At 40.3% G+C, this 27715-nt stretch overlaps 1 protein-coding gene and 1 long non-coding RNA gene across 2 annotated transcripts in view; one reads left to right on the top strand and one right to left on the bottom strand.

Moving 5' to 3' along the window:
* Positions 1–27715, top strand: part of NFXL1 (nuclear transcription factor, X-box binding like 1) — a 92591-nt gene that overhangs the window by 54269 nt on the left and 10607 nt on the right. Inside the window, exons 16-20 of the mRNA XM_058192978.1 lie at positions 11029–11169; positions 17475–17641; positions 19665–19734; positions 21081–21185; positions 25961–26047. Of these exons, the coding sequence (XP_058048961.1) occupies positions 11029–11169; positions 17475–17641; positions 19665–19734; positions 21081–21185; positions 25961–26047 (570 nt within the window). The remainder of the gene's footprint in view (positions 1–11028; positions 11170–17474; positions 17642–19664; positions 19735–21080; positions 21186–25960; positions 26048–27715) is intronic.
* Positions 5–3896, bottom strand: LOC131203077 (uncharacterized). The gene is made up of 2 exons (XR_009156295.1): positions 3192–3896; positions 5–133 (listed from the first exon to the last, which is right to left on the bottom strand). It is a non-coding gene; the product is annotated as an uncharacterized LOC131203077 (long non-coding RNA).

The following is a 27715-nucleotide window of genomic DNA, read 5'->3' as shown; positions in this document are numbered from 1 at the left end:
TTGATTGAGATGACAGGGGCGAACACAGCGAGCCGGAACCCACAGGACTCGATCAGGCAATTGAACTGCAGCGTAGCCTTTTCCCCAGGTAATCAATTGAGCTGGACCTTTCCAAGCTGGATCCGGAAGATGCCTATAATATACCAGAGGACGAGAAGAGGGGAGGGGAGGAGCGGAAAACTGTCTCGAGGCAGCAGTGGAGGCAGGAGATCCGGTTAGATTAAGAAAATTCAATGAATACAAGCAAACATTTAATACATTTTGCAACGCCGGGAGTGTCGGGGGGCTGATGCCTTTTGACCCCAAGTGTCTGTCCAAGGCCTGTTTAATGGCCTGGCCCTGGCTATTGAAAGGAATGCCGAATTTATGGATTATTGACCAGCGATGGCAAAATTGTGCAAAGGCAGAGCTCGTATAGGCTGGTCCATTGTCAGTTTTTAGAGTTTTTGGACATCCCAACGTTACGAAAGTCCGAATACAATGATTAATAACTTGTTTTGCGGTTTCACCCCTTTGCAAGGTAGCCATGATGAAACCTGAATATGTATAAAGGATGGATATTGAGTTACATCCATTTGCCATAGTTGACAGGCCACTGTTCCTCTGGGGTTGACCCCCATCGGAAGAGAGTTACCTTGGCGGCTGCAAGTAGGGCATTGATGTATGATCAGATGCCTCAGCAGCCGTGAAGCCAAATTGTTTCATGAGCGCCTTTTTGTTTTGATGAAAATAGGAGTGACTGTCCCAAGGAGAGACAGGAGAAAGTGTCAAAAGAGAGGAGGCAGAGGCCGCAGCGTCTGCTACATTGTTCCCTTCCTGGAGAAAACCAGGAAAAGGTTGATAGCTACGTATATGTGTAACAAAATAGGGATGTGTACATTTGTAAATGAGAGACTGTAAAGTTGTGAAAAGAGAAGTGAGATTAGAATCAAGAGAAGGGGACAAGTAAGATTGAAAAATAGTTTGTACTATTTGAGTAACATACTATGTGGAAGACAGAGAAAAAGACAATCAATCAATAAAAACCCAACTCCCACCCTTTTTATTCATGTGTGGAAGTTGGTCACTAACAAATCCATGCTATCAAAAACTTTCTGTAACCTTCTAACTTATCACATCCTATAACTTTCTAACTCACCTCTGAAATAGTTCCTAAAACAGGGCACATATTGTGCTGCTAAAAAAGAAAAAGAAACACAAACAGCAAATAAGGGGCACACTGAGTCTGATTCAAAAAAGAAAAACATGGCGGAAGCTTTAGGGTGAGTCTGTTTATGTGGAAAACCTAAGTGCATTTTCCAAAAAACAGATTTACGCTTAAAAAAAAAATGCATCCATACATAAGAAGATAGCCATGTGTCTGAAATGCTGTAGGGTTTCCTGCCTGGGCAGGGGGTTGGACTAGAAGACCTCCAAGGGTCCCTTCCAACTCTTATTATGTATGTTAACAGCTGCAAAAATACAAAGCTAAATGAAACATTTTTAGTCAACTCAGTGCTTTGAAAACATTTATAAAGGTATAGGTTTAATCAGGCAGGTTAAACCTCAAAAAGTTAAAAAATGAAAATTAAAAGCAAAACCAAAATTGTATGCATGATTAAAAATTAAAATCAAAATTGTTTTCATGGTGAAAAAGAAAATACATCTGCATAGTTTTTTACATAGCTTTTTACAAAAGCAATGCTTCCAGAGAGCCTAATTGTCCCTCCCTTCTCAGACAAGAAAGAAGAGAGAGAAGAAAAAAAAATGGAGTGGGGGTGAATGGTTCTCCCCCCGTAGCCCGCCTTTTCCTGGCACAGCAAGGAACAAAAGGGGGTAGTTAAGATAAGCCAGAGGGCAGAAAAAAAAAAAAAAGTTAAAAGTAACTCACTGGAAAGACACTCTCATGCATATGAAGAGAGAAAAAAATCCAAAAGTAACTCACTTGCTTGCAAAAGGAAAGAAAAATGTTTTATTTCTTTTCCAAAAGTACCTGGCTGCTTGCATACGGAATTTATGCAGACAGATACACACACACACACACACATGCAGAGACAATTTCTCACACATGCACACATTTCTTGCAAATCCAAAAAACAACACAGAAATTTCACACCTTCTCAATGAGTTTTGCACATACACACATTCCATGCAAATCAAGCATCACAATTATCTCTACAATTCTTATGCAGGTCTGAAAATGATCACATACATACATACACAAGCACACACATCATCAAACAACATTTAAAGACCTGGGGAACTTGTCTGAGAAAACTCAGCAGTTTAAATCATGACTGTGATTGTGGATCCTTTTAAGTCATTTTTGATCTAAGTGACGTCTGCAAGTAAAATGAGGCATTCAAGGATCATGTGCCAGATGGACAAAATTTTTACAGGGGCTCTTGGACTTTCATGGAAAAAAGTTCCCAATGTTTCCCATGTAGTCGCTGTGAGCAAATTCTTTTCCAGATTGTTTCCAGATATAGAGAAGCAATTAAACCAAATCAGTTGCTGATCACCCATGGGGGAAAGGGAGGGGTGCTCTGGGGGAAGGGAGGCAGGCAGGGGAAAGGAGGCAGTTTTCAAAGCAGGGATGGAAGAAACAGGCATTTGGTACAATACGCTTTCTAGCTCAATATGCTTTGAAGGTTCAGAGTGGGGGGAAAGGGAGGAGGAGGGAAAGGAATGAGCAGACATAGGAACTAAAGGAGAGTGAATGCCGTAGGAAGTAACAGCTTCTTTTAAATTTTTAAGCACCCGTACATTGATGTTGTCATGTATCGGCTGTCCTCCTCCTGCTGGATTGAGGTTTAAAGGGTAAGCCGATATCGGGGGTTCAGTTCTTAGAGAAAGAGAAGAAAGAGCAACCAAGGCAGAGAGAGTGCCTGCAGCTAAGTCTGTATCCTCCGAAGGGGGGGGAGACGCTGCAGAAGGAGAAAGAGCTGTGTCTGCAGGGGGAGCAGAGGCAGCTACAGAGACAGAAGAAGATTCATACGGAGGTGGAGAGACTTTTTCATCCGTAGTAGAAGAGAGCGGAGCAGGCGAATCAGTAGGAGAATTAGGATAGAGAAGAGGTAAGAGATTTCTTAGAAAGAGGATAGACAGTGGTGCCATTAACTTTTTGCAAACAATTAGCCTTCTTCACCAGAGAGTAAAGCTCATTCCTATGCCATGATGAGACTTTCGAGTTCGAGGAGCTCATTACTTACGTATGCATGTGTCGCGTCCCGGACGGGTAAGCAATGAGGGTGAAGGTGACGCACCGCTAGACAACGATCACGCCTCTGGACAACACAACAGGTCAGGACGAGCCCCCAGATGTTGCTGTTGGTCTGCAACAATTATTTGTTGTCCTAGGTTCCCTGTTAATGTTGTCCTGGGTTCCCGCAGGAACGGGTCTCAGCCCTCGCTGAGACAATTTAGTGGGTCCTCGCAAGGACGAAAGAAGCCAAATAAAAGACACCACACCAGGAGTTCTTCAAAATGAGATAGCACGAAGAAAGGGTTGTAAAAAGAGATGTTGTAAAAAGATCCCCCTTAGATCGCAACAGTCTCTTTTATTATGCAGTTTTAGCAGGGAGGGGTAATTACAGCAATGAGGGAATTAGCATATAGAAACTTAGCTATACCAATCAGCAAGCGTTTAGAGTATACGTATTAGCAAAATACCACGTGTTTTTCAGGAAATCATGCGTTTTACCTGAATAGAAACTCAACTTAAGGAATGTAAAACTAGCTCAGGGAAAGGTAGGGGCCCAAATCAGGGAGAGCAAAACTATGCATCTAACTCAGGGGAGGTTAGGCGGAATAGAAACCTAATTCAGGGAAAGACTATTAATCATGTCTGTCATGTAGCACTGAAAAAGGTCAAATCAAGTTCTCCCGGCTGTGAGGCCTAAGAAAACCTGAACCAATGATATATCCATAGAACCGGTGGGTGGTTAGAAAATTTTACTACTAACAGAGATACAAAAGTGGGCGGTAGGTATAAAAAGGTTGACTACCCCTGTTCTAGAGCATAGAACATAGAATAGCAGGCTAGGAAGGGATCTTGGAGATCTTCTAGTCTAATCCTCTGTTTGAGCAGGAAACCCTTTACCTTTTTGGACAAATAGTTGTCCAGTCTAATCTTGAAAACCTCCAGTAATGGATCACCCACTGTTGCTGGAGGCAAGCTATTCCACTGATTAACTGGAAAAACAACACATCCCTGGTGATTTGGAAGGCCCCACAGAGACTTCATTTCCTCAGAGTCCTGCGAAAAAATCAGGTGGAACAATGGCTGATGACCTCTTTCTATCAGTCCACGATAAAAAGTGTACTCACATACTGCATTACGATATGGTGCGCTGGTTTAACTGCTGTGGACAGACATACCCTGGACAGAGAACGATCAATTTGGCACAAGAAACCATTGGTTGTGTTGTGTCTCGTCCGATCTCACCGCAGCCGGGGCCTTCTTATCTGCTTCCGAACACGGAGGAATGTCCTAGTATGCCTCCCGGCCCCAGCCCTGGCTCCATGCCCAGACAGGCTGAAGAGGAGGAAATACCTCCAGCCCCCAGTTCTGGCTCCATGCCCAGGCAAACGGAGCAACTAGACTCCTCCCCCTCCTCCACAGCATGTGAGCCTGAGGGAGGTCAATTGCCAACAGCTGCAGACTGGAGTGACCCTTGCGTCAGAAGACTTGATAGGCGGAGGCAACAGAAGGAAGGGAGGGGCAGGCCTGGATAAGTGCTGAGTCATGGAGCCACACCCCATGGCCTATATAAAGGATCTGCTTTCTGGCATTCTCTGAGTCAGGCAAAGTCTAAACATATCTTGCTGAAGTCACTTTCTGGTCTCCTGCCTGCCCTGAGGACTTTGCTAGGACTTTGGCAGAGCTACAGTGGCACGCCTGATTCGGATTTCCCTGACCCGGCCATCAGCGGAGGAGTGGGACACGACAGGTTGCCCTGTAACACCACTGGATGACATCGCCAGGTCTCGCTGCTTTAGCAGAGTAAGGAAGATACTCAGAGATGATTCACACCCTGGTCAGTGTCTCTTCGCACTTCTACCATCAGGCAGAAGACATCGAAGCATAGTCAGCTGAACAAATAGGTTTAAAAATAGTTTCTATCCTTGGGCTGTCAGACTCTTAAACGCAACCACAGTCACTCCACGCACACCAGGAAACATATGACTAGTTTTTCTTTTTGTTTCTTTCCCCCTAATTACTTGCATAGGGATTATTCTTTATACTATTTATGTTGTTTGTCTTTTTTTGTCATGGATTGCACCCGTGAGGCTAAAACCAATTTCGTTCTAGACATGATGTACAATGACAATAAAGGCTCATCGTTATTCTCATCGTTAGGAAATTTCTCCTTAGTTCTAGGTTGAATTTCTTAGAAATAGAATATTCACCTGTTAGTTCTTGCTCTGTGCTCAGGTCCTTTGGAGCAGTGGTCACCAACCAGTGGTCCATGGACCACTGCTGGTCCATGAGAAAATGTTGGTGGTCCACAGAAAAATTATTTGCATTTTTTATATTGCACTAAATACTATTTTTTAAAAAAAAAATCATATTAGTGCTCCATAGGATTTAAAATTATGAATTTATTGGTCCCTGAAATCCGAAAAGTTGGTGACCCCTGCTTTGGAGAATAGATTGACAGACCCTCTCTTCTCTGTTACAGACTCAAGTGCTGAAACACTGCTATCATGTCACTCTATTCCTTTTTTTAAATTTAATTTAATACCAGAGACAGGATTCACACGTTCGGTTGTAATGGTTAATTTTTCTGCTAATTTTTCTTGGATTATCTCTTTCTAATTTACTAATATTCCATAAAATACGGTAGCGTTTTTAATTCCTGAAAGTTTTTATTTTTAGCGGAAATAATTATTTTTAAGAGTCAGTTAAGGAGAAGATTGTAGCACTTCAAAACATTCCTTGCATATTATTCTTTCCAGGCATGGAAAGGGACGTTGTTGGATGTTCGTAGCAGAAAGTCTTCTATAGTTTAATTGTTTGACCAAGTATTTCTTTTGCTTTCTCTATGTGACTGATACCACTTTTCTATCTAATAGCACATTGTGACCAGAAGAGTGGCTTTAATATTAAATAGTAGTAATAAATTTATTTATCTCGTGCTGTAAATAAAAAAGGTTGCCAGACACACAGTACAACTTAACAGTACATGATTATAACAACCTAGTGCTGTTTGGCAGAGCTGTCAAACTCGCGGCCCGCAGGCTGGATGCGTCATGTGCTGGCCACGCCCATGCCTGGTTTAGCAAAGGAAAAAATGTCACGATAGGTCACATGACGCCGTGAGTTTGACGCCCCTGACCTACTGGATTGTGGAGAATCGACACCTCTGATCTTCCCAGCTACTTTCTAGCTTGTTCCTTTTCTCCCCTTACCAACCTTGAAGTGTGTATTTCTGAGAATCTGTTAAGATGGGTTACACCACTTCCCAAAACTTAGCGAAAAAACCCAGTTCCCAATTCAATATATTAAAAATTCACCAGCATGTACACGCTACAACTTTAAGGAAACATTTAAACTTAACCTGTTTCAGTTTTTGAATTTTGAGAGTAAAATAACGATCGGTGTCCTTCAGTAAAAAGGGATTATTTTGATGAACTGAATTCCGTAAGGCTGTAATCAGCCAGTCATCTAAGTATAATTTCTTATTGCAAAACAACAGGGGATTTAAAAAAAACAAAACGATAGGGAGGTCTGAAGAAAATTAGTACAAAATGTTATGCTTTCGGTGATTACACAAGATGTCTCGTTCCGATGTATGTATATTTTAGAAAACATGTAGACTGGCAGGAATGTAAACTGTTAAGGCTAATTTAATCATAATAATATCCATAAAAACGGACGTTGGTTAGTAAGAAATACCTTAACAACGGCCTGTATTCAGATCGCTCAGGTTTGGGGGGGGGAAATGCCATTAATAACAGACTAGAACATCTGGCATAGATTGTTAATTTAGAACAAGTGTGGATTATGTTTCAGGAGTGTAGATTGATGCTCTTATTTCTCAACTTTCCAGTAGGCTGGTATTTGCAGATGATGTGATGTCTGGAAAGATCAGTACAAAAGCTTTTGGGCTCACTTTTTTCAGGTGGATACGAGTGGAGGTGGACATTAACAGTTGGGAGTGGGATGTGTCACAGAAGAAAACTATTGTACCAAAATATTCACTATAAAGGTAGTCCTCACCTTACGACCAAAATTGAGCCCTACATTTATGTTGCTACATGACCCTGGGACACAGCAACCATCATAAACGTGCGTCAATTGTCAAGTGTCCGACTGTAAATCAAGTAACCAATCATGAGTGTGAAAAATGGTCATAAGCAGGGGTGAAAATCCAGCAGGTTCTGACAGGTTCTGGAGAACCGGTAGCGGAAATTTTGAGTAGTTTGGAGAACTGGGAAATTCCACCTCTGGCTGGCCCTAGAGTGGGATGGGAATGGGGATTTTGCAATAGCCTTCCCCCAGGAGTGGGATGAGAATGGGGGTTTTGCAGTATCCTTCCCCTGCCACGCCCACCAAGCCACACCCACCAAGCCACACCATGCCCGCTAAGCCACGCCCACAGAACCGGTAGTGAAAAAAATTTGGATTTCACCACTGGTCATAAGTCATTATTTTCTGTGCCAGTGTACCTTTGAATGGTCACTAAATGAACTGTTATACATCGAGGACTACCTGTAGTAAAAATTATGCACAAATGCAGCAGACTAGAGCATGTTGTACAGAAATGTCCATTTAAAATGTCAGAAGATGAAAGGGGGTCAGTAATTTTGAACGAAATCTTTCAACATGTATTTCAGCGCATTTTAGAAATTATGAAAAGATTAAGACAGTTCCACCCTTTTTTGGTCAATCTGCTCTTAAAATTTTACTGCATTATATTTTCATGGCCAATGGAGGCCATCGTTTTATTGTTGTTGTAACTTGTCCATTTATAAGGCAATAATGCCAATGAACATTTAATTAGAGTTGAAAGACCAACAAAGTAAAATTGTCTTTCCAAATGCTGGGAGGGAGAGAACTTTACGAAACTCTGGAAGTTATAGTAATATTACTTTTTTGTATTAAGAGAAAAATCAGAATACAAAATTTCCAGGTAAAATTCAGACAGACGATAGATAGATGGATGGATGGATGGATGGATGGATGGATGGATAGATAGATAGATAGATAGATAGATAGATAGATAGATAGATAGATAGATAGATAAGGCATAGCTGATTCAGGCATACATATGTTAATAGAGACTATCTCTTCCTGCTTAATATTCTGAATAGGCTCCTGGCATTTATATTTCTTTTTTCCATGTATATGTTGTCCTTTCCTTTCCTTCTCTTCTTTTTTTTTATTTGAATTTATATCCCGCCCTTCTCCGAAGACTCAGGGCGGCTTACAATGTGTTAAGCAATAGTCTTCATCCATTTGTATATTATATACAAAGTCAACTTTATTGCCCCCAACAATCTGGGTCCTCATTTTACCTACCTTATAAAGGATGGAAGGCTGAGTCAACCTTGGGCCTGATGGGACTTGAACTTGCAGTAATTGCAGGCAGCTGTGTTAATAACAGACAGACTTAGTCTGTTGAGCCACCAGAGGCCCTCTTCCTTATTCCTTCTCACATCAGCATTTGATCTCTAGCATGATTAGAATTCCTATTGGCGGCTGTCTTCATAAGCCTCCTCTGTATTTAATAACTTTGGTTGGTGTCTATCTCTGGTTTTTTCCTACTCTTGTCTTCAGATTATTTTTATAAGAATTCTGAAATATAATCACTCTTCCAGATCTTTACATGGAATAGTGAAATGTTGATGACCAACCATATTCAGCATATAGTCCTTAATGGAATAATAACTACAGGGAGGGAAGTATGCGGAGGAGCACTCAAAATTCTGTCTTGGGCCTAGGACTCTTCAACATCTTCATAAATGAACTTGCATAATAGTTTACACCGCCTATCCGTGATTTTAGATTTTTATAATAAAGAATTTGAATCTAGCATTATGCAGTTTATTTTAATGATGCTTGTATCACTAACATTCCAAAACCAAATGAGCATCACAATCCTATTACGTTCATAAGTGTAGTTGTCCAATAAGTACTGCCTATCATGGTGATCAACTTCAGAAGGAAATAGGAAAATGAATACTTATATCTTCCACTCTGCTTAATGAAATAAGTGGTTTCGTTCTGCTGCTATTTGAAGCTACATTATTAATCTGATTCTCAGCTCTTTTTCTTTGACCAGTAAATCCTTTTTCAGTCAGATATTATTATTGTTGTTGTTGTTGTTGTTGTTATTATTATTATTATCTGACTGAAAAAGGATTTAGTGGTCAAAGAAAAAGAGCTGAGAATCAGATTAATAATGTAGCTTCAAACAGCAGCAGAACGAAACCACTTATTTCATTAAGCAGAGTGAAAGACTTCGGTAACTTTTATTGCCAACATCTAGCTTTCATTCTTTCAAAATCCTAAGGATTTTTTTTTACAGTAATTCAATTCATTTTGTATTCTTTTCCAAAAGCTCAGGTGAAAGATTTTTTCATGAGCAACAGAATTTTTGGAAAACGAGTGATAGACTTAAAAATTCAGTCTGTCTCTTTACACTGCTCTGTTCCCGCAATGAAATGGTTCTAAATAGTTTATCTAGTTCATTGAAACGCTATAGTAGTGATGGCTAACCTTTTTGTTGTTGCGTGCCGAAAGCGACACAATGCAATGCGTGTGCAACCCCATGCATGCCCCACGCCCCCCTGCGCATATGAGTGTGACACCCACCCACCCCGTGCCCTCGCGTTCCATTTTGGGCCTAGTAGGCCTCCATACAGCCTCCTGGGAGCAAAAATGGGCCATGGGGGGCGCATGCTGCACCACCCCCCGCACATTTTGGGCCTAGTAGGCCTCCCTGCACTTATAACCCATAGTGCAATGTGCACATGACCCCCCCACATGTGCCACGCCCACCTGTGTATGTGCGTGCGAACCCCCGCGCTCCCCCGCCCCCTGCACATGCACACGTGTCTCCCACATGCGCCCTGTCCCGCACATGTGCGGCAGAGACCCAAAAATCAGCTGGCTGGCGGGAGGCATATGTGCATGCGCGGTGGAGCTGAGCTGTGGTGAGGGCTCGCGTGCCCGCAGAGAGGGCTCTGCATGCCACCTGTGGCCCACGTGCCATAGGTTCGCCATCACGGCCCCATAGTCGCATCCTTATCAAAATTTGAACCAGTTATCTTTCGATATTGTTGCATGAAATGTGTGCCACAATAATTGGTTGCCTTCTACTGTACTAGAGTTTATCGGAGTTGGGCAGCGTTTATTAAGTAATAATAATACTTTGAACAATCCGTATGTGATTATACCTTTAACATCACCCAACAACAACTGCTCTTAGGATAAAGTGACCAGATTTCAGCGATGGCAAAGCGGGACACCATTGACCGGGGTGGGGGGGCTGCGCATGCGCGCTGAGTCTTGCCACCTGCCTGAAGGAGGAGGACTGGCTGCTGCTTCTTCGCTCTTCCAGGCAGGCTCGGCTCTCCTCTCGGCTCTTTTCTTCCTCTCGGGTGAAGACAAGCAGCGTCTCTCCTCCCTCTCGCGCCCCCTTCTCCGCCACTCCCCCTTCTCCGCCTCCTCCTCTTGCGTTGCCGCCTCACATTTCCAGAATGGGAGTGAAACAAAAAAAAAATCGGGACTTTTTGGAATTGCCGCAGGACAAGGGACAAATTATTAAAAAGCGGGACGTCTGGTCACTGTATCTTAGGAAGGACTCAGTAGGCGGATAAAAATGTTAAATCCAGTCTAAACATTTGGCTGACTGTGATCAACCTTAACGATTATGGCTTTACTGTTGTAATCTGCTTAGAATATCTATGATTGAAACAACATGACCTAAATAAGGAGGATTAAATGGTATGCGTCACTTTGCCTTGAATGAAAGCTTGTAGAATTAACGCTGAAGCTTGTTTACAGTGTCCCCTCAAGTAATTATCTCAATCTTTCAGATAAACCCATTGCCGTGTCATACTGCAGGGCCATATTCCTGTAAAAGAATCTGTGGAAGGTGGCTGGATTGCCAGAATCATACTTGCCTGAAAGAATGCCACACAGTTTCTGAAAAAGATGCCAACAGTGATAGGCAAAAGGTAAGTAACTTTTTCAGTGGCAAAAACAGTTGGTTTCATAAGACCAGAGCCTTTTTAACAGGTGCATTACATTGTAACTAGGGTATATATGTGTTGCATGGAGCCTCTCAATGTAAAATCCTTTCCAATAGTAATAAAATTTGGAATAATGTTGTTATTATTATTATTACCGTATATACTCGAATATAAGCCGATCCGAGTATAAGCCGAGGTCCCCAATTTTACCCCAAAAACTGGGGTAAACTGGGGACTCGAGTATAAGCCGAGGGTGGGAAATGAGGCACCTACCGGTTGGGGAAACCCTCCTCCTCAGCTGAGAAGGCTGGCGGCCCCCGCCCGCCTCTCACTGCACCGGCAGGGCTTCCCCGCGCCGTCCGGTAAAATGTGAAAAAAAGAAAAAAAAAAACTCGAGTATAAGCCGTATATACTCGAGTATAAGCCGAGGGGCTTAAAAAAAAAAAAAAAACTCGAGTATAAGCCGTATAGACCCGAGTATAAGCCGAGGGGGCGTTTTTCAGCACAAAAAACGTGCTGAAAAACTCGGCTTATACTCGAGTATATACGGTATTATTATTATTATTATTATTATTATTATTATTATTATTATTATTATTATTATTATTATTATTATTATTATTATTATTATTTATTTGATTTTTATACCGCCCTTCTCCCGAAGGACTCAGGGCGGTGTACAGGCAAAAATAAAATAGATGATACAAAATACAATTTAAAATGCAAATTAAAAAAACTTATTTTAAAATTAGCCTAAGAAGTTAAAACATAGCATAAACTAAAAACCCCATTTAAAATTAATTAATAAAAATTTAAAATTAATAAAATTCAATTCAAGCCAGCCCCGCGCGAATGAAAAGATGTGTCTTCAGTTCGCGACGGAATGTCCGAAGGTCAGGTATTTGGCGTAAACCCGGGGGAAGCTCGTTCCAGAGTGTGGGAGCCCCCACAGAGAAGGCCCTTCCCATGGGGGCCGCCAGCCGACATTGTTTGGCGGACGGCACCCTGAGAAGTCCCTCTGTGAGAGCGTACGGGTCGGTGGGAGGCATATGGTAACAGCAGGCGGTCCCGTAAGTACCCAGGCCCTAAGCCATGGAGCGCTTTAAAGGTCGTAACCAACACCTTAAAGTGCACTCGGAAAAGGGCCGGTTTAGCTCTGCCTGGTAAGGCCTGTTATTAAGAACACAAAGCCTGCAATTACTGCAGGTTCGAGCCCGGCCCAAGGTTGACTCAGCCTTCCATCCTTTATAAGGTAGGTAAAATGAGGACCCAGATTGTTGGGGGGGCAATAAGTTGACTTTGTAAATATATACAAATAGAATGAGACTATTGCCTTATACACTGTAAGCCGCCCTGAGTCTTCGGAGAAGGCGGGTATAATGTAAACAAAAAAAAAAAAAAAAACCACAGGCAGCCAGTGCAGTCTGCGCAGGAGCGGTGTTACGTGGGAGCTACGCGTAGCTCCCTCTATCACCCGCGCAGCTGCATTCTGGACTAACTGAAGCCTCCGAGTGCACTTCAAGGGGAGCCCCATGTAGAGAGCATTACAATAATCCAAGCGAGAGGTAACGAGCGCATGAGTGACTGTGCATAAGGCATCCCGATCAAGGAAGGGGCGCAACTGCCGAACCAGGCGAACCTGGTGGAAGGCCCTCCTGGAGACGGCCGTCAAATGATCTTCAAACGACAGCCGATCATCCAGGAGGACACCTAAGTTGCGCACCCTATCCTTTGGGGCCAATAACTCGCCTCCAACAGTCAGCTGCGGCTGCAGCTGACTGAATCGGGATGCATCCACAGCCACTCCGTCTTGGAGGGATTAAGCTTGAGCCTGTTTCTCCCCATCCAGACCCGTACGGCTTCCAAACACCGGGACAGCACTTCAACAACTTCATTGGGGTGGCCCGGGGTGGAAAAGTACAGCTGGGTGTCATCAGCGTACTGCTGGTATCTCACCCCGAAGCCACTGATGATCTCACCCAACGGCTTCATGTAGATGTTGAACAGCAGGGGCGAGAGAATCGACCCCTGCGGCACCCCACAAGTGAGGCACCTCGCGGTCGACCTCTGCCCCCCTGTCAACACCGTCTGCGACCGGTCGGAGAGATAGGAGGAGAACCACCGATACACGGTGCCTCCCACTCCCAATCCCCCCAACCGGCGCAGCAAGATACCATGGTCGATGGTATCAAAAGCCGCTGAGAGGTCTAATAGGACCAGGGCAGAGGAGTAACCCCTGTCCCTGGCCCTCCAGAGATCATCCACCAATGCGACCAAAGCTGTCTCCGTGCTGTATCCGGGTCGGAAGCCGGACTAGAACGGGTCTAGATAGACATCTTCATCCAGGTATTGGGGTAGCTATCGCGCCACAGCACTCTCTACAACCTTCGCAACAAAGCGAAGGTTGGAGACTGGACGATAATTACCCAAAATAGCTGGGTCCAGGGAGGGCTTCTTGAGGAGGGGTCTCACCACCGCCTTTTTCAAGGCGGCAGGGAAAACCCCTTCCAACAAAGAAGCGTTGATAATCCTCTGGAGCCAGCCTCGTGTCACCTCCTGAGTGGCCAGTACCAGCCAGGAAGGGCACGGGTCCAGTAAACATGTCGTGGCGTGAAGCCTCCCCAACAGCCTGTCCACGTCCTCGGGAGCCACAGGGTCAAACTCATCCCAAACAGACTCGGCAAGACGTGCCTTTACTGTAGTTATTCATTCTTGCTTGTTGTTACAGTTGTGGCATCAGGCAGGGACCCCATGAATCAGGTATTTAAAAATGGCAGAGATCTACGCAGCAATTTAAATAGGATTGTAAATCTACTTAAATTTATTTATAAAATTTATTGGTTGCCTATCTTACTATAAGGTGACTCAGGGCGGCTTACAATCAAAATATACCTGTCAGGGATGCTATTCAGGGGTGATATACCCTACTGGTTTGCAAATCTGCACATGTACACGCATGTGCCCAGCCTTCTGTGCATGTGCTTTTCTGGTGTGCATGCCTTCCGCGCATGCACCCAGCCTTAAAGACATGCCTAAATAGGATGGCATTGAGACGGGACAGATGGGCAGCCCCACCAGCTATTTCCGCTACCGGTTCACCCGCGATTTCCGCTACCGGTTCAGGTGAACCGGTCCAAACCAACTGAATATCATCTCTGATACATATACATTAAAATATAAGTAAATTAAAAGCACAAATTAGGACACGTGGGGCAGGCAAGGGCAGAATGGAAGAGATGGGATCTGTTGTTACTCGATCAACCACTTCTGCTTTCTCTCCAAAAAAGCTATCCTAAACAGGGACTTGAGATTTACAGCAACACTTCTTTTTGCAGGAAATCTCTGGCTGCTTTCTAGGAGATGTTTTGCTCTTAGCCCTCTACTCCCTGCCTTAAAAATGTATCCCTTTCCTCCCCATCTAGAAATGTTTTAATTTATCCCTGTCTTCTTGCCTTTCGGTTGCCTGGCCACTGCTGGGGTTTTTGGGTACAGTGTGCTGCTCTGGGCACTCCACTTCACTGCCATTTAGCGCTGTGCCACTGCTGCCCAGCTCCTCCGCCTTGCTGCTCTCAGCCACTTGTCCATTGCCACCTGGCTCCATTCCATTGCCACTGCTCAGCTGGCCTCTGCTTGCACTGGGCCACTGCCACTCAGCTGGCCTCCAGCTGCCTCAATGCCCGTCCTGGAATCTCTGGGCCTCTGGGCTGCTAGGCTGGGCCGTGGCCTCCTTTCAGGCAGCCTCCTCATGATATATACCAGGGGTAGTCAACCTTTTTATACCTACCGCCCACTTTTGTATCTCTGTTAGTAGTAAAATTTTCTAACCGCCCACCGGTTCCACAGTAATGTTGATTTATAAAGTGTATCGACGTCTGTGCATGCCTCTCGTGCATCGTGGATTGGGTTTGCGGGGGGCACTGGCTATCAGCTCTGCTTGTCTGTTACAGCTGGGTGGTGTGGGGGGAGATGCGCGAGCTATTCTGGGACGAGGCTCTTTTGTTTGCGGTCGCACTATAGCGCCATTTAGTTTCACTTAGGTAACGTGAACCAAACTTATGCGCGGGCGATACAAATAGTATATTTTCAGAAATTTAAATTGTCACGGGGAATTTTATGTAAACCTAATGAAAATGTTTTTAAATAATGCTATGAATTTTTTTAAAAAGTCAATTAAATAAAATAAAAAAAAGGAAAGTGCTTCAGTATTGGAAAAAACCCCTACCGCCCACCATGAAAGCTGGAACGCCCACTAGTTGGCGGTAGGGACCAAGTTGACTACTACTGCTATATAGCGTAAAACAGAAGACGTTGCAAATAGCAGGTCCTTGGGGACATTTTTCTTTTCAATATATTTACTGTAGTTTCCAGACCATAAGACGCACTGGACTATAAGACGCACCTAAATTTAGAAGAGGAAAACAACAAAAAAAAGTTTTTGGCCTCCGTGCGCTCCATTTTCCAAATTCCAAAAAAACGAGCCCAAAAAAGCCTAAAAAATGGGCTGAAAAAAGCCTCGAATACAGGCAAAAAAAGCACCAAAAACAGGCCGAAAAGAGGCTGGAAAAAAGGCTCAGAAACAGGACAATGCGGAGGCCAAAAAATGGCCGGCGAGTGAGCGGGGCTTCAGCAATATTCAACGCACAGACATTTTCACCGCTTTTTGGGAGACAAAAAAGTGTGTTTTATAGTCCGAAGAATACGGTAAATAGTGGTAACTTCATGACTCAACTGAAGCTTTCCAAGGTCCAGTCTATTCTATTCTATGTCGCACAGGAGGCTCTTTCCTACCTATCCTTGTTTAGGAGTGACTTTCGGGGAGGAGGTTGCAGGAAGAACAAAAGTCAACATGGCTTCTGCATATGTTTTTTTTTACGTTTCAAGCCAATACAATACCATACCATACCATAAATACCAATACCTTACAATACAAATACAATACAAGCCAATACAATATAATACAAGTTTAATATAATATAAGCTAATACAATATAATATAAGCTAATATTAATATAATATGTTTAATATAATAATAATTAATAATTATATAATATAATAATAATATGTTTAATATAATATAATATAAGCTAATATAATATAGTATAATAATTAGTAATTAATACCAATAATTAATAATTATAATAATATAATATAATATAAGTTTAATATAATAATATAGTTTAATACAATATAAGCCAATATAATATGTTTAATACAATAATATAATACAATATAATATACAATAATAATAATAATAATTATATAATATAATATAATATGTTTAATATAATATAATATAAGCTAATATAATATAGTATAATAATTAGTAATTAATACCAATACTAATACCATATAATACAATATAATATGTTTAATACAATATATAATATAATACAAGCCAATACAATATAATAATATAATATAATATAATAATTAGTACTAATACTAATACTAATACTAATACAATACAATATAATATAGTTTAATATAATATAAGCTAATATAATATAATATAAGTTTAATATAATATGTTTAATATAATATAAGTTTAATATAATAATATAATTAATAATAATACATAATATAATAATATAATATAATAATATACAATAATAATAATAATAATTATAATAATATAATATAATATAATATAAGTTTAATATAATATAAGCTAATATAATAATATAAGCAATATAATATACAATATAATAATACAATACATAATATAATATACAATATACAATACAAGCCAATACAATACAATACAATACCAGTACCAATACCAATACCAATACCAATACCATACAATACAAATATAATACAAGCCAATACAATACAATAGAAGCCAATACAATACAACACAAACTCAAGGTAAACCGCTCCAAACTCGATTGCAGAAAATACGACTTCAGCAACAGAGTGGTCAATGCCTGGAATGCACTACCTGACTCTGTGGTTTCTTCCCCAAACCCCCAAAACTTTAATCTTAAGCTGTTTACTGTTGATCTCCCCCCCATTCCTAAGAGGTCTGTAAGGGGCGTGCATAAGCGCACCAGCGTGCCTACCGTCCCTGTCCTAATGTTCCTTTTTTTACTTACTCTTTTCATGTATCCAAATTATTATACTTTTACCTCTTATATTATATATGATTGACAAATAAATAAATAAAAAATATTAACTTTCTGCCACTTGAGCGAGCCAAGCGTCTTTACATAAGTTTAAATAAACGGACGGTCCAAAAAAAAAAAAAAAAGCAAATAAATGATAAATCGCATTTTGCTCTTTTTTACTAGGCAGGTCCAGAATGTTCTCAGTGTGAAGAAGGATGTTCCAAGCCACGACCAGCTGGGTGCTCTCATGCGTGCCCTTTGCCATGCCATCCCGGAGAATGTCCGGCATGTGCCCAAATGATCCGAATAAAATGTCACTGCAAACTGACAAGCCTGTACATTGAATGCATGTACGTAATTAAACGATCTTTGCTATATTCAGTTTTTGGTAATTAAGCTATTTTTATTTCGTTTTTACAATGCTATTTTGAGATGAGACACACACAAACTCACACACGCACACCAGTTTCCTCCTCTTTCTGAATAAATAGTCAGAATCTTTCGGTGGGAGGCAACTGCACTTACGGGCTGTTTAAATAGTTGTGGTTAGTCCCAGTTCTCTTGTTTATGTCTTAATTGTTTCCATCTCATATTATATTTTGCAGTCTGCCCATCAGAATGGGCAGCTGTAGATGATAATGATGAAGAAGAAGAAGACTTGTAAATAAATTGTGCATAGGTCTGAGGGGGTGCTTGGTGCTCTCTGAGCTTGCTTGTTATCTTCCAGATGTTTTATTACCCTAACTAGGTAACATCATCAGGGTTAGTGATATATATACATATACATGTATTTGTTTTCTGAGGTTTTCACGGGTGTTTGTATATAGGTCTTTGGTTGTTCGGGTTTTCTCCCGTGTAAAATTGGAAGTGTCTTGGCGGCGTGACGAAACCATTCGTCATCTTCAGGCTTCAGCGTGCTTCTGGGAGCAATGTGATCGCAGCTGTTTCTTCCTTTAACTGCTAGTGGGGTTTGAACTGATTGGGAGCTTGGCTGTGCTCTGATTGGATGGGGTTTTCTGTGCTCTGATTGGCTGGGGGTGTGTCCTGTGTGATCCAGCCAATCAGAGCACAGAAAAAACCCCATTCAATCAGAGCACAGCCAAGCTCCCACCCAATCAGTTCAAACCCCCACTAGCAGTTAAAAGGAAGAAACAGCTGCGATCACACATTGCTCCCAGAAGCACGAAGCTGAAGCCTGAAGATGACGAATGAGACTTCGTCGAAACGTCGCCAAGACACTTCCAATTTTACACGGGAGAAAACCCGAACAACCAAAGACCTATATACATGTATATATACATATATATATATACATAGGTCTATTTGGAACTGTCAGCCAGCCTTATTTCCCCAACCCCATCCTATAAGCAGGCTCTTTGCTCCAAATTGGTTTTATTGTTTTTGGGGGGGGGGTGCTGTTTGGAATGGTAGATGGAGGTACCAATTTCTGAGGGTCTTCCATCAGCCTTGATTCAACTTGATATACTAGCAGAAGTAAAAAGAACTATCATTTTACTGCATTAGCATGTTGTACTGACTGGCTAATCTGTCTTTCTGACTTCTTTTTGTTTGCTGCATATGTTTCAGATATAAAAGGCCTGAAAAACTAGGTTTTTTAAAGGTTAAAACTAGGGACTATTATTTTTGATAAATATTATTTTTGGGATGCGGTGGCTCAGTGGCTAAGACGCTGAGCTTGTCGATCGAAAGGTCGGCAGTTCAGCGGTTCGAATCCCTAGTGCCGCGTAACGGGGTGAGCTCCCGTTACTTGTCCCAGCTTCTGTCAACCTAGCAGTTCGAAAGCACGTAAAAAAGGCAAGTAGAAAAATAGGGACCACCTTTGGTGGGAAGGTAACAGCGTTCCGCGCACTTTTGGTATTTAGTCATGCTGGCCACATGACCACGGAGATGTCTGCGGACAGCGCTGGCTCTTCGGCTTTGAAACGGAGATGAGCACCACCCCATAGAGTCGGGAACAACTAGCACATATGTGCGAGGGGAACCTTTACCTTTTACCTTATTATTTTTGACCATGCTGGATTAGTGGTCAGTTTATCCTAATTGCCAGGTTAGTTTGAATCAAAGCATTTTTACCCAATTTAACCTGCGATACAGTGGGCATTTCAGGTGTTGCCTTATAAAACCTCTTCATTTTATTCTCATGAGATTATCACTAAGTCTGATATTAAATCACTTGACCCGGCTTTATTTGATTATTCAAACTCGATCTCCCTTTTTTTTTATCCTCACCTGTTTTACGTCTGCTTTCTCAGTTCAACATCGATTGACACAAAATAAGACAATGAATAACTTGACTCACTGTTTATTTTGTCTCTTTTTTTCATGAATGACCATTAATTTCTATTTCTTCAGAAAAATCACTAATGCTACTGCAGAAGTGAAAGAAGAGCTGTGTTCATGCAAAAACCAGTGCCCCAAGGAGGTAAAACATTTGAAACTACTTTTTGCATTGTTTTTTTTTAAGTACTATATGTTTTATTGATATATTTTTCTTTAATAAACATAAAAAAATACCTATACGAACAGCGTGTTGTCTGAGTACATTTCATTTTGAATAACAAAAAGATAATAAATATATTAGCAGTCCCAATATGCGTATCATTAATAATGGTCATATAATATTATTGAAATATTTGTCAATAATTTGAAACTATTGATGGCAGTATAGTAATGTAGCATTGGAAATTGATAAGTAGCGTCATGGCAGATTTCAAAAGTGATCCAAAGTCCTTAAACCAGGTATGCTCACTGACAAACGCATCCAGTTCCTTTAATTCTAAAAGCTAATGGAGAAGAAGAGTCTTTCGGTTGATTTGAACAGTAAATTCTGAAGTAACATTTAACATCTGGTGACTACGTGGATGAATCTACATCGTTGTCTTGATATTAGCCTGGAAAGAGTTTTGCATTAAAATGAACTGTATAGAAAATTTCTTATCATCCTTGGCTCAAAGTACAAGGAATTTAAGTATAATAACCAACAAATGCAAGTAAGCAAAACCGAGCATTTATGCTTCATTATTTATTTATTTTATTTATTTTATTAGATTTTTATACCGCCCTTCTCCCGAAGGACTCAGGGTGGTGTACAGCCAATATTAAAAAAGCCCACAATGTACACATTTAAAAACAAAACTAAAACAAGCATATTACAAATGGCCAAGAATTTAAACAATTTAAAATTTTAAAATTATAAATAGCCCCAATTAAAATTAATAAAACATTTAAAACTCTCAAGCCAGTCCCGCTTGAATAAATAGGTGCATTTTCAGCTCACGGCGAAAAGTCCGAAGATCAGGCACTCGACGTAAACCAGGGGGAAGTTCGTTCCAAAGCGTGGGAGCTCCAGCAGAGAAGGCCCTACCCCTGGGGGCCGCCAGCTGACATTGTTTGGCGGACGGCACCCTGAGAAGGCCCTCTCTGTGTGAGCGTACGGGTCGGTGGGAGACATCAGGTAACAGCAGGCGGTCCCGTAAGTACCCGGGCCCTAAGCCATGGAGCGCTTTAAAGGTGGTAACCAAAATCTTAAAGCGCACCCGGAAGACCACAGGAAGCCAGTGCAGACTGCGCAGGATTGGTGTTACATGGGAGCAACGAGTTGCTCCCACTATTACCCGCGCAGCTGCATTCTGGACTAGCTGCAGCCTCCGGGTGCACTTCAAGGGCAGCCCCATGTAGAGAGCATTGCAATAATCCAAACGGGAAGTGACAAGAGCATGAGTGACCGTGCATAAGGCATGACACATATATTTCTCTCTGACATTACAGCTACCTTGTGGCCATCGGTGTAAAGAGATATGTCACCTAGGGGAGTGTTGTCAGAATTGCAATCAGAAAGTTAAGATCCGTTGTCCTTGTAAGAGACTCAAAAAGGTAAGCTAAATTAATGAGGTAAACTATATCATAAACAAGGTTATTGTATTTGTATGTATTCGTTCGTGAAATGTGATTTACCATTGAGGGACTTTCTGGAGCAATCTCAGGAGTTCACACAGGAAATCCATGTTCCATGAGGAGAAATCGGCTCATGATTTACTAGAGGTAGTTCTCAACTTACGGCCACAATTGAGCCCAAAATGTAGGTGGTTAAGTGAGAAATTTGATCAGTTGAGTTTTATGACCCATATTTTACGACTTTTCTCGCCACATTTGTCAAGTGAATCACTGCAGTTGTTAAATTAGTATCATGGTCGGGGTGGGAGGGGAGGGGAAGGGGAGAGGGGGGGAGATGAAGGATCAATGTAAAGGAATGTAAAGGAATGATTGAAGATATGTAATTAAGAAATAGAAATAATTTGAAATGAAAGCGGGGCTGCTCAGCTGCCATTTCAGAAGGGAAGGAAGAGGAGAGGAGGAGTGAAGGAAGAAAGTAGGTAGGGAAGAGAGAGGTAGAAAAGGGAAAGGAGAGGAAGAAGAAAGGGGAAAGAGAGAGGGTTAGAAAGGGTGGAAGAGAAGAGTAGGGAAAGAGGAGAGGACGTAGAAAAGTGAAGGAGAGGAAGGATGAAGAAAGTAGAAGAAAGTAGAGAAGGGAGGAGGAAAGGTTTGTTAAGGAAGGAAGTGGTAGCTGGGCAGGTCCGAATAAGTAACAAATGAAAATTTAATGACTAATGTTGAATAAGAGACTGTATATTGAATAGGTTGTTGGAAAATGAAAATAAAACTTTAAAAAAAATTAGTATCATGGTCGTTGAGTGAATCTGGTTTCCCTGTTGACTTTGCTTGTCAGAAGGCCGCAGAGATGTGATCACATGACCCCAGGACATGCAACCATCATAAATATGAATTGGTTGCCAAGCATCTTAATTTGGATCATGTGACCACAGGAATACTACAGTGTGAAAAATGGTTATAAGTCAATTTTTTTCAGTGCTGTTGTAACTTTAAACTGTCACTAAATGAACTGTTGTAAATCAAACATTACTTGTATACTGCTTTTCCATTTTTTAAACAATAGTTCATAATAATATGAATATTTTATTGTCTTTTTAGCTTTGTTTGTTAAATTTTAACTAATTTGTAATAAAACCAATAATTAAAGCAGAAACATAGCCAACAAATTAAATGGTAGAAATTACTGTATTTTTAGGCCTGTAGTAATAATACAATAGTATTATTAATTAATGTTTTGAAGTTTAATAACAATTTTATTAAATTTTCTATGCCACCCAACTCTGGGTATATACACATTTAAGTGCAAATTACAAGATGGGTCTTAATGTGGTGTTTTTTAAAAAAAACTATGTGTGCTTTTCATTTTTTTTTTTTTGATTCTTGAAATCATCCTTAATTAGAAAGAATTTTCCAACTCTTTTCTTTCAGCTCTTCTTTGTATTTTTTTGGCTGCTTTGTACAAGACTTAGATAGAATATTATAGATGTAGTTGAAATAGTGGCAATAAAAATTCATTAAGCCCTGCGTAGGACATTTATGGTGTAATTAATATGGATCTGAATTTAGGTATTGGCAATTTTTCCCTTTACCATCCATATATGGGTGGATGTGATTTTTTTAAGATTGGTGATGACAGGTTAACCAGATAGAGAAAAAAAGGCAGACGATTGAATTCCATTTCATGAGAGGCATCAATCGACTGTCTAATTACCCATTAAAAATTGTATGTTTTTCTTCCTTGAATGCTACTAATTATGCTAATAGGATATTCTGAAATTAGCCAGGCAGCACACTTCTGAGAGTCAACCAGAGGCGTATGTCATAAACCAGTGTCCTGTATTAATATTCATAATATAAATATTATGCATATGTTTTGAATATTGAATTAAATCAGGAATTTAATTCAGTCTGAATTTAATTCAGTTCACACTCTGCTAGAGAGAAGTTCCCTGAAGACGAGTTCCAAAACTTGGAAGACAAAACCTCTGGTCCCTGTGACCGACCCAGACTGGATCCTGGAAATTAGGAATTCATTGTGGGAAATTGTTTAAGCTCTTAATGTGTGTTGAATATCCATCTAAAACAATCCAATTAAATACCAGGGATGCTTAACTTAATTTACATGAATAAAAAGGATGTTTGGTTTCTAGTAAAATGAAGGGTTACGTTATACGGTGGGATTTATTTTTTTATTTATTTGGTGTAATGTATATATTGACTATTTGCCAGACTAATGACAGGTAGTAAATAACACAACAATACAATTAGTACAATATAAAATGCATAATAATAACAATACAAATAAAATGAAAACCAGATAATATGGGATGGATGGATACCAAAATTAAACTAAATAAAATAAAATATAACAACAGCGATGGCCATTTTGGCATCTGCATTAATACTGTATGATATGAGTAATGGTAGGAAGTAAATTTCTGAATTTTAGTTTAGTTTGAGACTAAAATATAGCAAATATAACAAACTGGCAGATATATTTTTCAACAGTTAGTATGGCAAAACAATCTTGAACAGATAATTTCTGAAAGAGAATTACAATGTTGATCTTTCCACCTGAATTAACTTTGAAAAATATTAACGTTGCACACAAAACAAACGGAGCTATGATCACAGCCACCACCTTGGGTTTTTTGTTTTTTTACAAATCCTACAGACACCCCTATGTGTTGCTTTTTGTTGTGCCCTACACACCATAATAATAATAATAATAATAATAATAATAATAATAATAATAATAATAATAATAATAATAATAATAATAATAATAATATCAGAGTTGGAAGGGACCTTGGAGGTCTTCTAGTCCAACCCCCTGCCCAGGCAGGAAACCCTACACCATTTCAGACAAATGGCTATCCAACATTTTCTTAAAAATTTCCAGTGTTGGAGCATTTACAACTTCTGCAGGCAAGTTGTTCCACTGATTAATTGTTCTAACTGTCAGGAAATTTCTCCTTAGTTCTAGGTTGCTTCTCTCCTTGATTAGTTTCCACCCATTGCTTCTTGTTCTACCCTCAGGTGCTTTGGAGAATAGTTTGACTCCCTCTTCTTTGTGTCAACCCCTGAGATACTGGAACACTGCTATCATGTCTGCCCTAGTCCTTCTTTTCATTAAACTAGGCATACCGAGTTCCTGCAACCGTTCTTCATATGTTTTAGCCTCCAGTCCCCTAATCATCTTTGTTGCTCTTCTCTGCACTCTTTCTAGAGTCTCAGCATCTTTTTTACATCGTGGCAACCAAAACTGAATGCAATATTCCAAGTGTGGCCTTACCAAGGCATGATAAAGTGGTATTAACACTTCAAGTGATCTTGATTCTGGACTAACGTTGGTTGCCATTCTCTTCTTGTAAGAAGAATGCCGGTTAAGCCCTTTAATGCCTCAGCGACACCTTTAATATTTCCCCCTAAGCTATTCCCTGTATGTTTATTATTAGTTATTTCTTACTTTCGTGGGTTCTGCTTACAAGACATTTGTTGCATGTTAATATGTTATGTAATGATCCAGCAGATGGGTGGGTAGATCTTCAATTGCCTTTATTCTGTCCTTTCCTCTTTCCCAAACCTCCCACTTCAGAAAGATGTGGGATATAAAAAGAAGGGAAATTATGGTATCCATCCCGCTAGCAGATGAGTGCAATAGAATCCATCCATCCATCCCTTCCTTTCTTCTGTATCAGGGATCTCCAACCTTGGCAACTTTAAGACTTGTGGACTTCAACTCCCAGAATTCCTCAGCCAGCAAAGCACTTAAATGTGTATATACCCAGAGTTGGGTGGCATAAAAATTTAATAAAATGGTTATTAAACTGCAAAATGTTAATTAATAATACTATTTTATTATTATTACAGGGGGAAGCGGTGGCTTAGTGGGTAAGACGCTGAGCTTGTCGATCGAAAGGTCGGCAGTTCAGCGGTTCGAATCCCTAGTGCTGCGTAATGGGGTGAGCTCCCATTACTTGTCCCAGCTTCTGCCAACCTAGCAGTTCGAAAGCACGTAAAAAATGCAAGTAGAAAAATAGGGACCACCTTTGGTGGGAAGGTAACAGCGTTCCGTGCGCCTTTGGCGTTGAGTCATGCCAGCCACATTACCACAGAGATGTCTTTTGACAGCGCTGGCTCTTCGGCTTTGAAACGGAGATGAGCACCGCCCCCTAGAGTCGGGAACGACTAGCACATATGCGCGAGGGGAACCTTTACCTTTACCTTTATTATTATTACAGGCCTAAAAATATAGTAATTTCTACCGTTTAATTTATACAATGTATATTTGTTTGCTATGTTTCTGCTTTTACTATTGGTTTTATTACAAATTAGTTAAATTTAACAAAACTAAAAATACAATAAAATATTCATATTATGAACTTTTTAAAAAAACAACAGAACAGCAGTGTAAAAATAGTGCTTGATTTACAATAGTTCATTTAGTGACAGTTTAAAGTTGTTCTTTAAAGTGAAGTCCACAAGTCTTGAAGTTGCCAAGGTTGGAGACCCCTGTTCTGTATGACTGCCCATCTTAATCAAATAGCTTGGAGCAAATTAGAGCCCCTCTTTGAGGGAGATGGGCAGTTTAAAAACATGAAATATAAACAAATAGCTACAAGTACTTTTGTTCATTGGGAGAATAAAATAGTTTGTTTTGAACATTCTTTGTTTGTAGTAAATAACGTTATAATTCAGAATTTTTTGCGGGGAAAAGTAAGGATTTTTTAAAAAAAATTAAATTCTTCTCCTAGGAACTTCTGTGCAGTGAAGTTCGCGAAGGTCAGTGTTCCTTAGAATGTGATGCGGTATGCAAAGAAATGAAACGGAAAGCTTCTGAGGTAATTTGCCCTTTGCAGTTACAATAATATTGCTGCTATTTTGAGTGCTGAAAATGTGTGCAGGATTACTAACCACGATTGTTGGGTAGGCCAATTAAACAGCAATTGCATGTTAATTTTATTTCATTTGCATGCAGTGCAAATAAAGCATAGAGTCACCAAATGGGATTGAATCTGGCTGAAACTAAGCTGAGCCAAGAACGATGCAGAATTGGATGAAATATTGTAGGGGGTCTCCCTTGGTATATAATGTAACATAATCCATATTCTATTGTCTTGCTCTTTAATGCTATGTGCCATCACACATTTTATGTTGCAGTGATTTTAACTCTTATTTATTCCTCTATTTTTTCTATAATTTATGTTGTAAATTATACAACATATGATTTGTATAATTATATGCATATAATGCATGTAATGCGTTTCTTGAGCCTTTTTATAAAAGATGTTCATTTCCATTTGGTGGGAAATGCGCCGCTCACTCTAACTTGCTATTCTGCACTGTCTGGTCTGTTTATCTTTTATATGTAATAATTTACTGAGTGTATCTGTTGTCATTTCAAAACTCTTGTCGGTTAGTTTACGCGTGTGCTTGGCTGTGGTTTTGATCATTGTATAAATATACAATGATATATATGTATATCATATACAATTATGTACCCATCCATTTTGTGAATGTAATTTCAGTTCTAAGAGGGTTATAGGGGGAAGGAGGAGGCAGAAGGAATATTAGTTGCATTCACCAACTTGAGTTATTTTAAAAAATAATAAAAACGCCAAGTAAATAAATGAAATAAACCCTTTTCATTTAACAGCCAACATGTGACAAGCATACATCAGGCCTCTGTACCATTTCAATTTGAACGATTTGTGCTATTTTTAATGGGAATTAAAGTTACGCTGAAAAAACACTAGTGTAAGAACAATGATATTAATAATATACGCCTCTGTATGTGGCGATCATAATTCTGAATGATTGAAAAATAACACGTACCTGTTTTAAGATATGAAAAATTCTATATAGTAACTATGATGTTTCTGGCAAGACCTTAGATCAGCTTGCTCTGCTCTGTGGAAATTTTACTGGGCAGCATATCAATAACAGGGTGAACTATAGCTAAGTTGTAGCTTTCTTAATGGCTATATTTAATGAATAGGGATTGCCAATGCAAATAAAAAGCATTTGCATTATGGCATTCCAACAAAATTTTTTTAAAAAGGCTGTGCGTTACAAAAAGCTTGGAATGGACTAATTTGGAACAGATTTTAATTTATTCAACGAGGGCACGATGCTGCATTCCCAGTTTGTCACTTCTGAGCCCTGGCATGTTGCAGGGCAGATGGCAGTGCTGCAGCTTGTGCCAAAATAGAAAGGAAATATGTAGTTATTGATGTAAAACACTCAATCTGGGAACAGAACAAGTGGGAGTCCTAGATATGGAAACAAATATATTTGCCCTCAAATCTGCCATCCCTGTGATCAGATCTCTGTATTGGAGAGCAGTGGAGCGATCTGGAGGGCAGATCAGGGGTGAAATCTAAAAATTTTCCCTACCGGTTCTGTGGGCGTGGCTTAATTGGTGGGCGTGGCTTGGTGGTCAGGTGACCGGGTGGGCGTGGCCAATAACAATAAATAATAAAAATAATAAAGTATAAAAAAACAATAAG

Source organism: Ahaetulla prasina, chromosome 8 (assembly GCF_028640845.1).
Source record: "Ahaetulla prasina isolate Xishuangbanna chromosome 8, ASM2864084v1, whole genome shotgun sequence".
In the NCBI taxonomy this organism is placed as follows: domain Eukaryota; kingdom Metazoa; phylum Chordata; class Lepidosauria; order Squamata; family Colubridae; genus Ahaetulla; species Ahaetulla prasina.
This window is presented reverse-complemented; position numbering and strand designations above follow the sequence as displayed.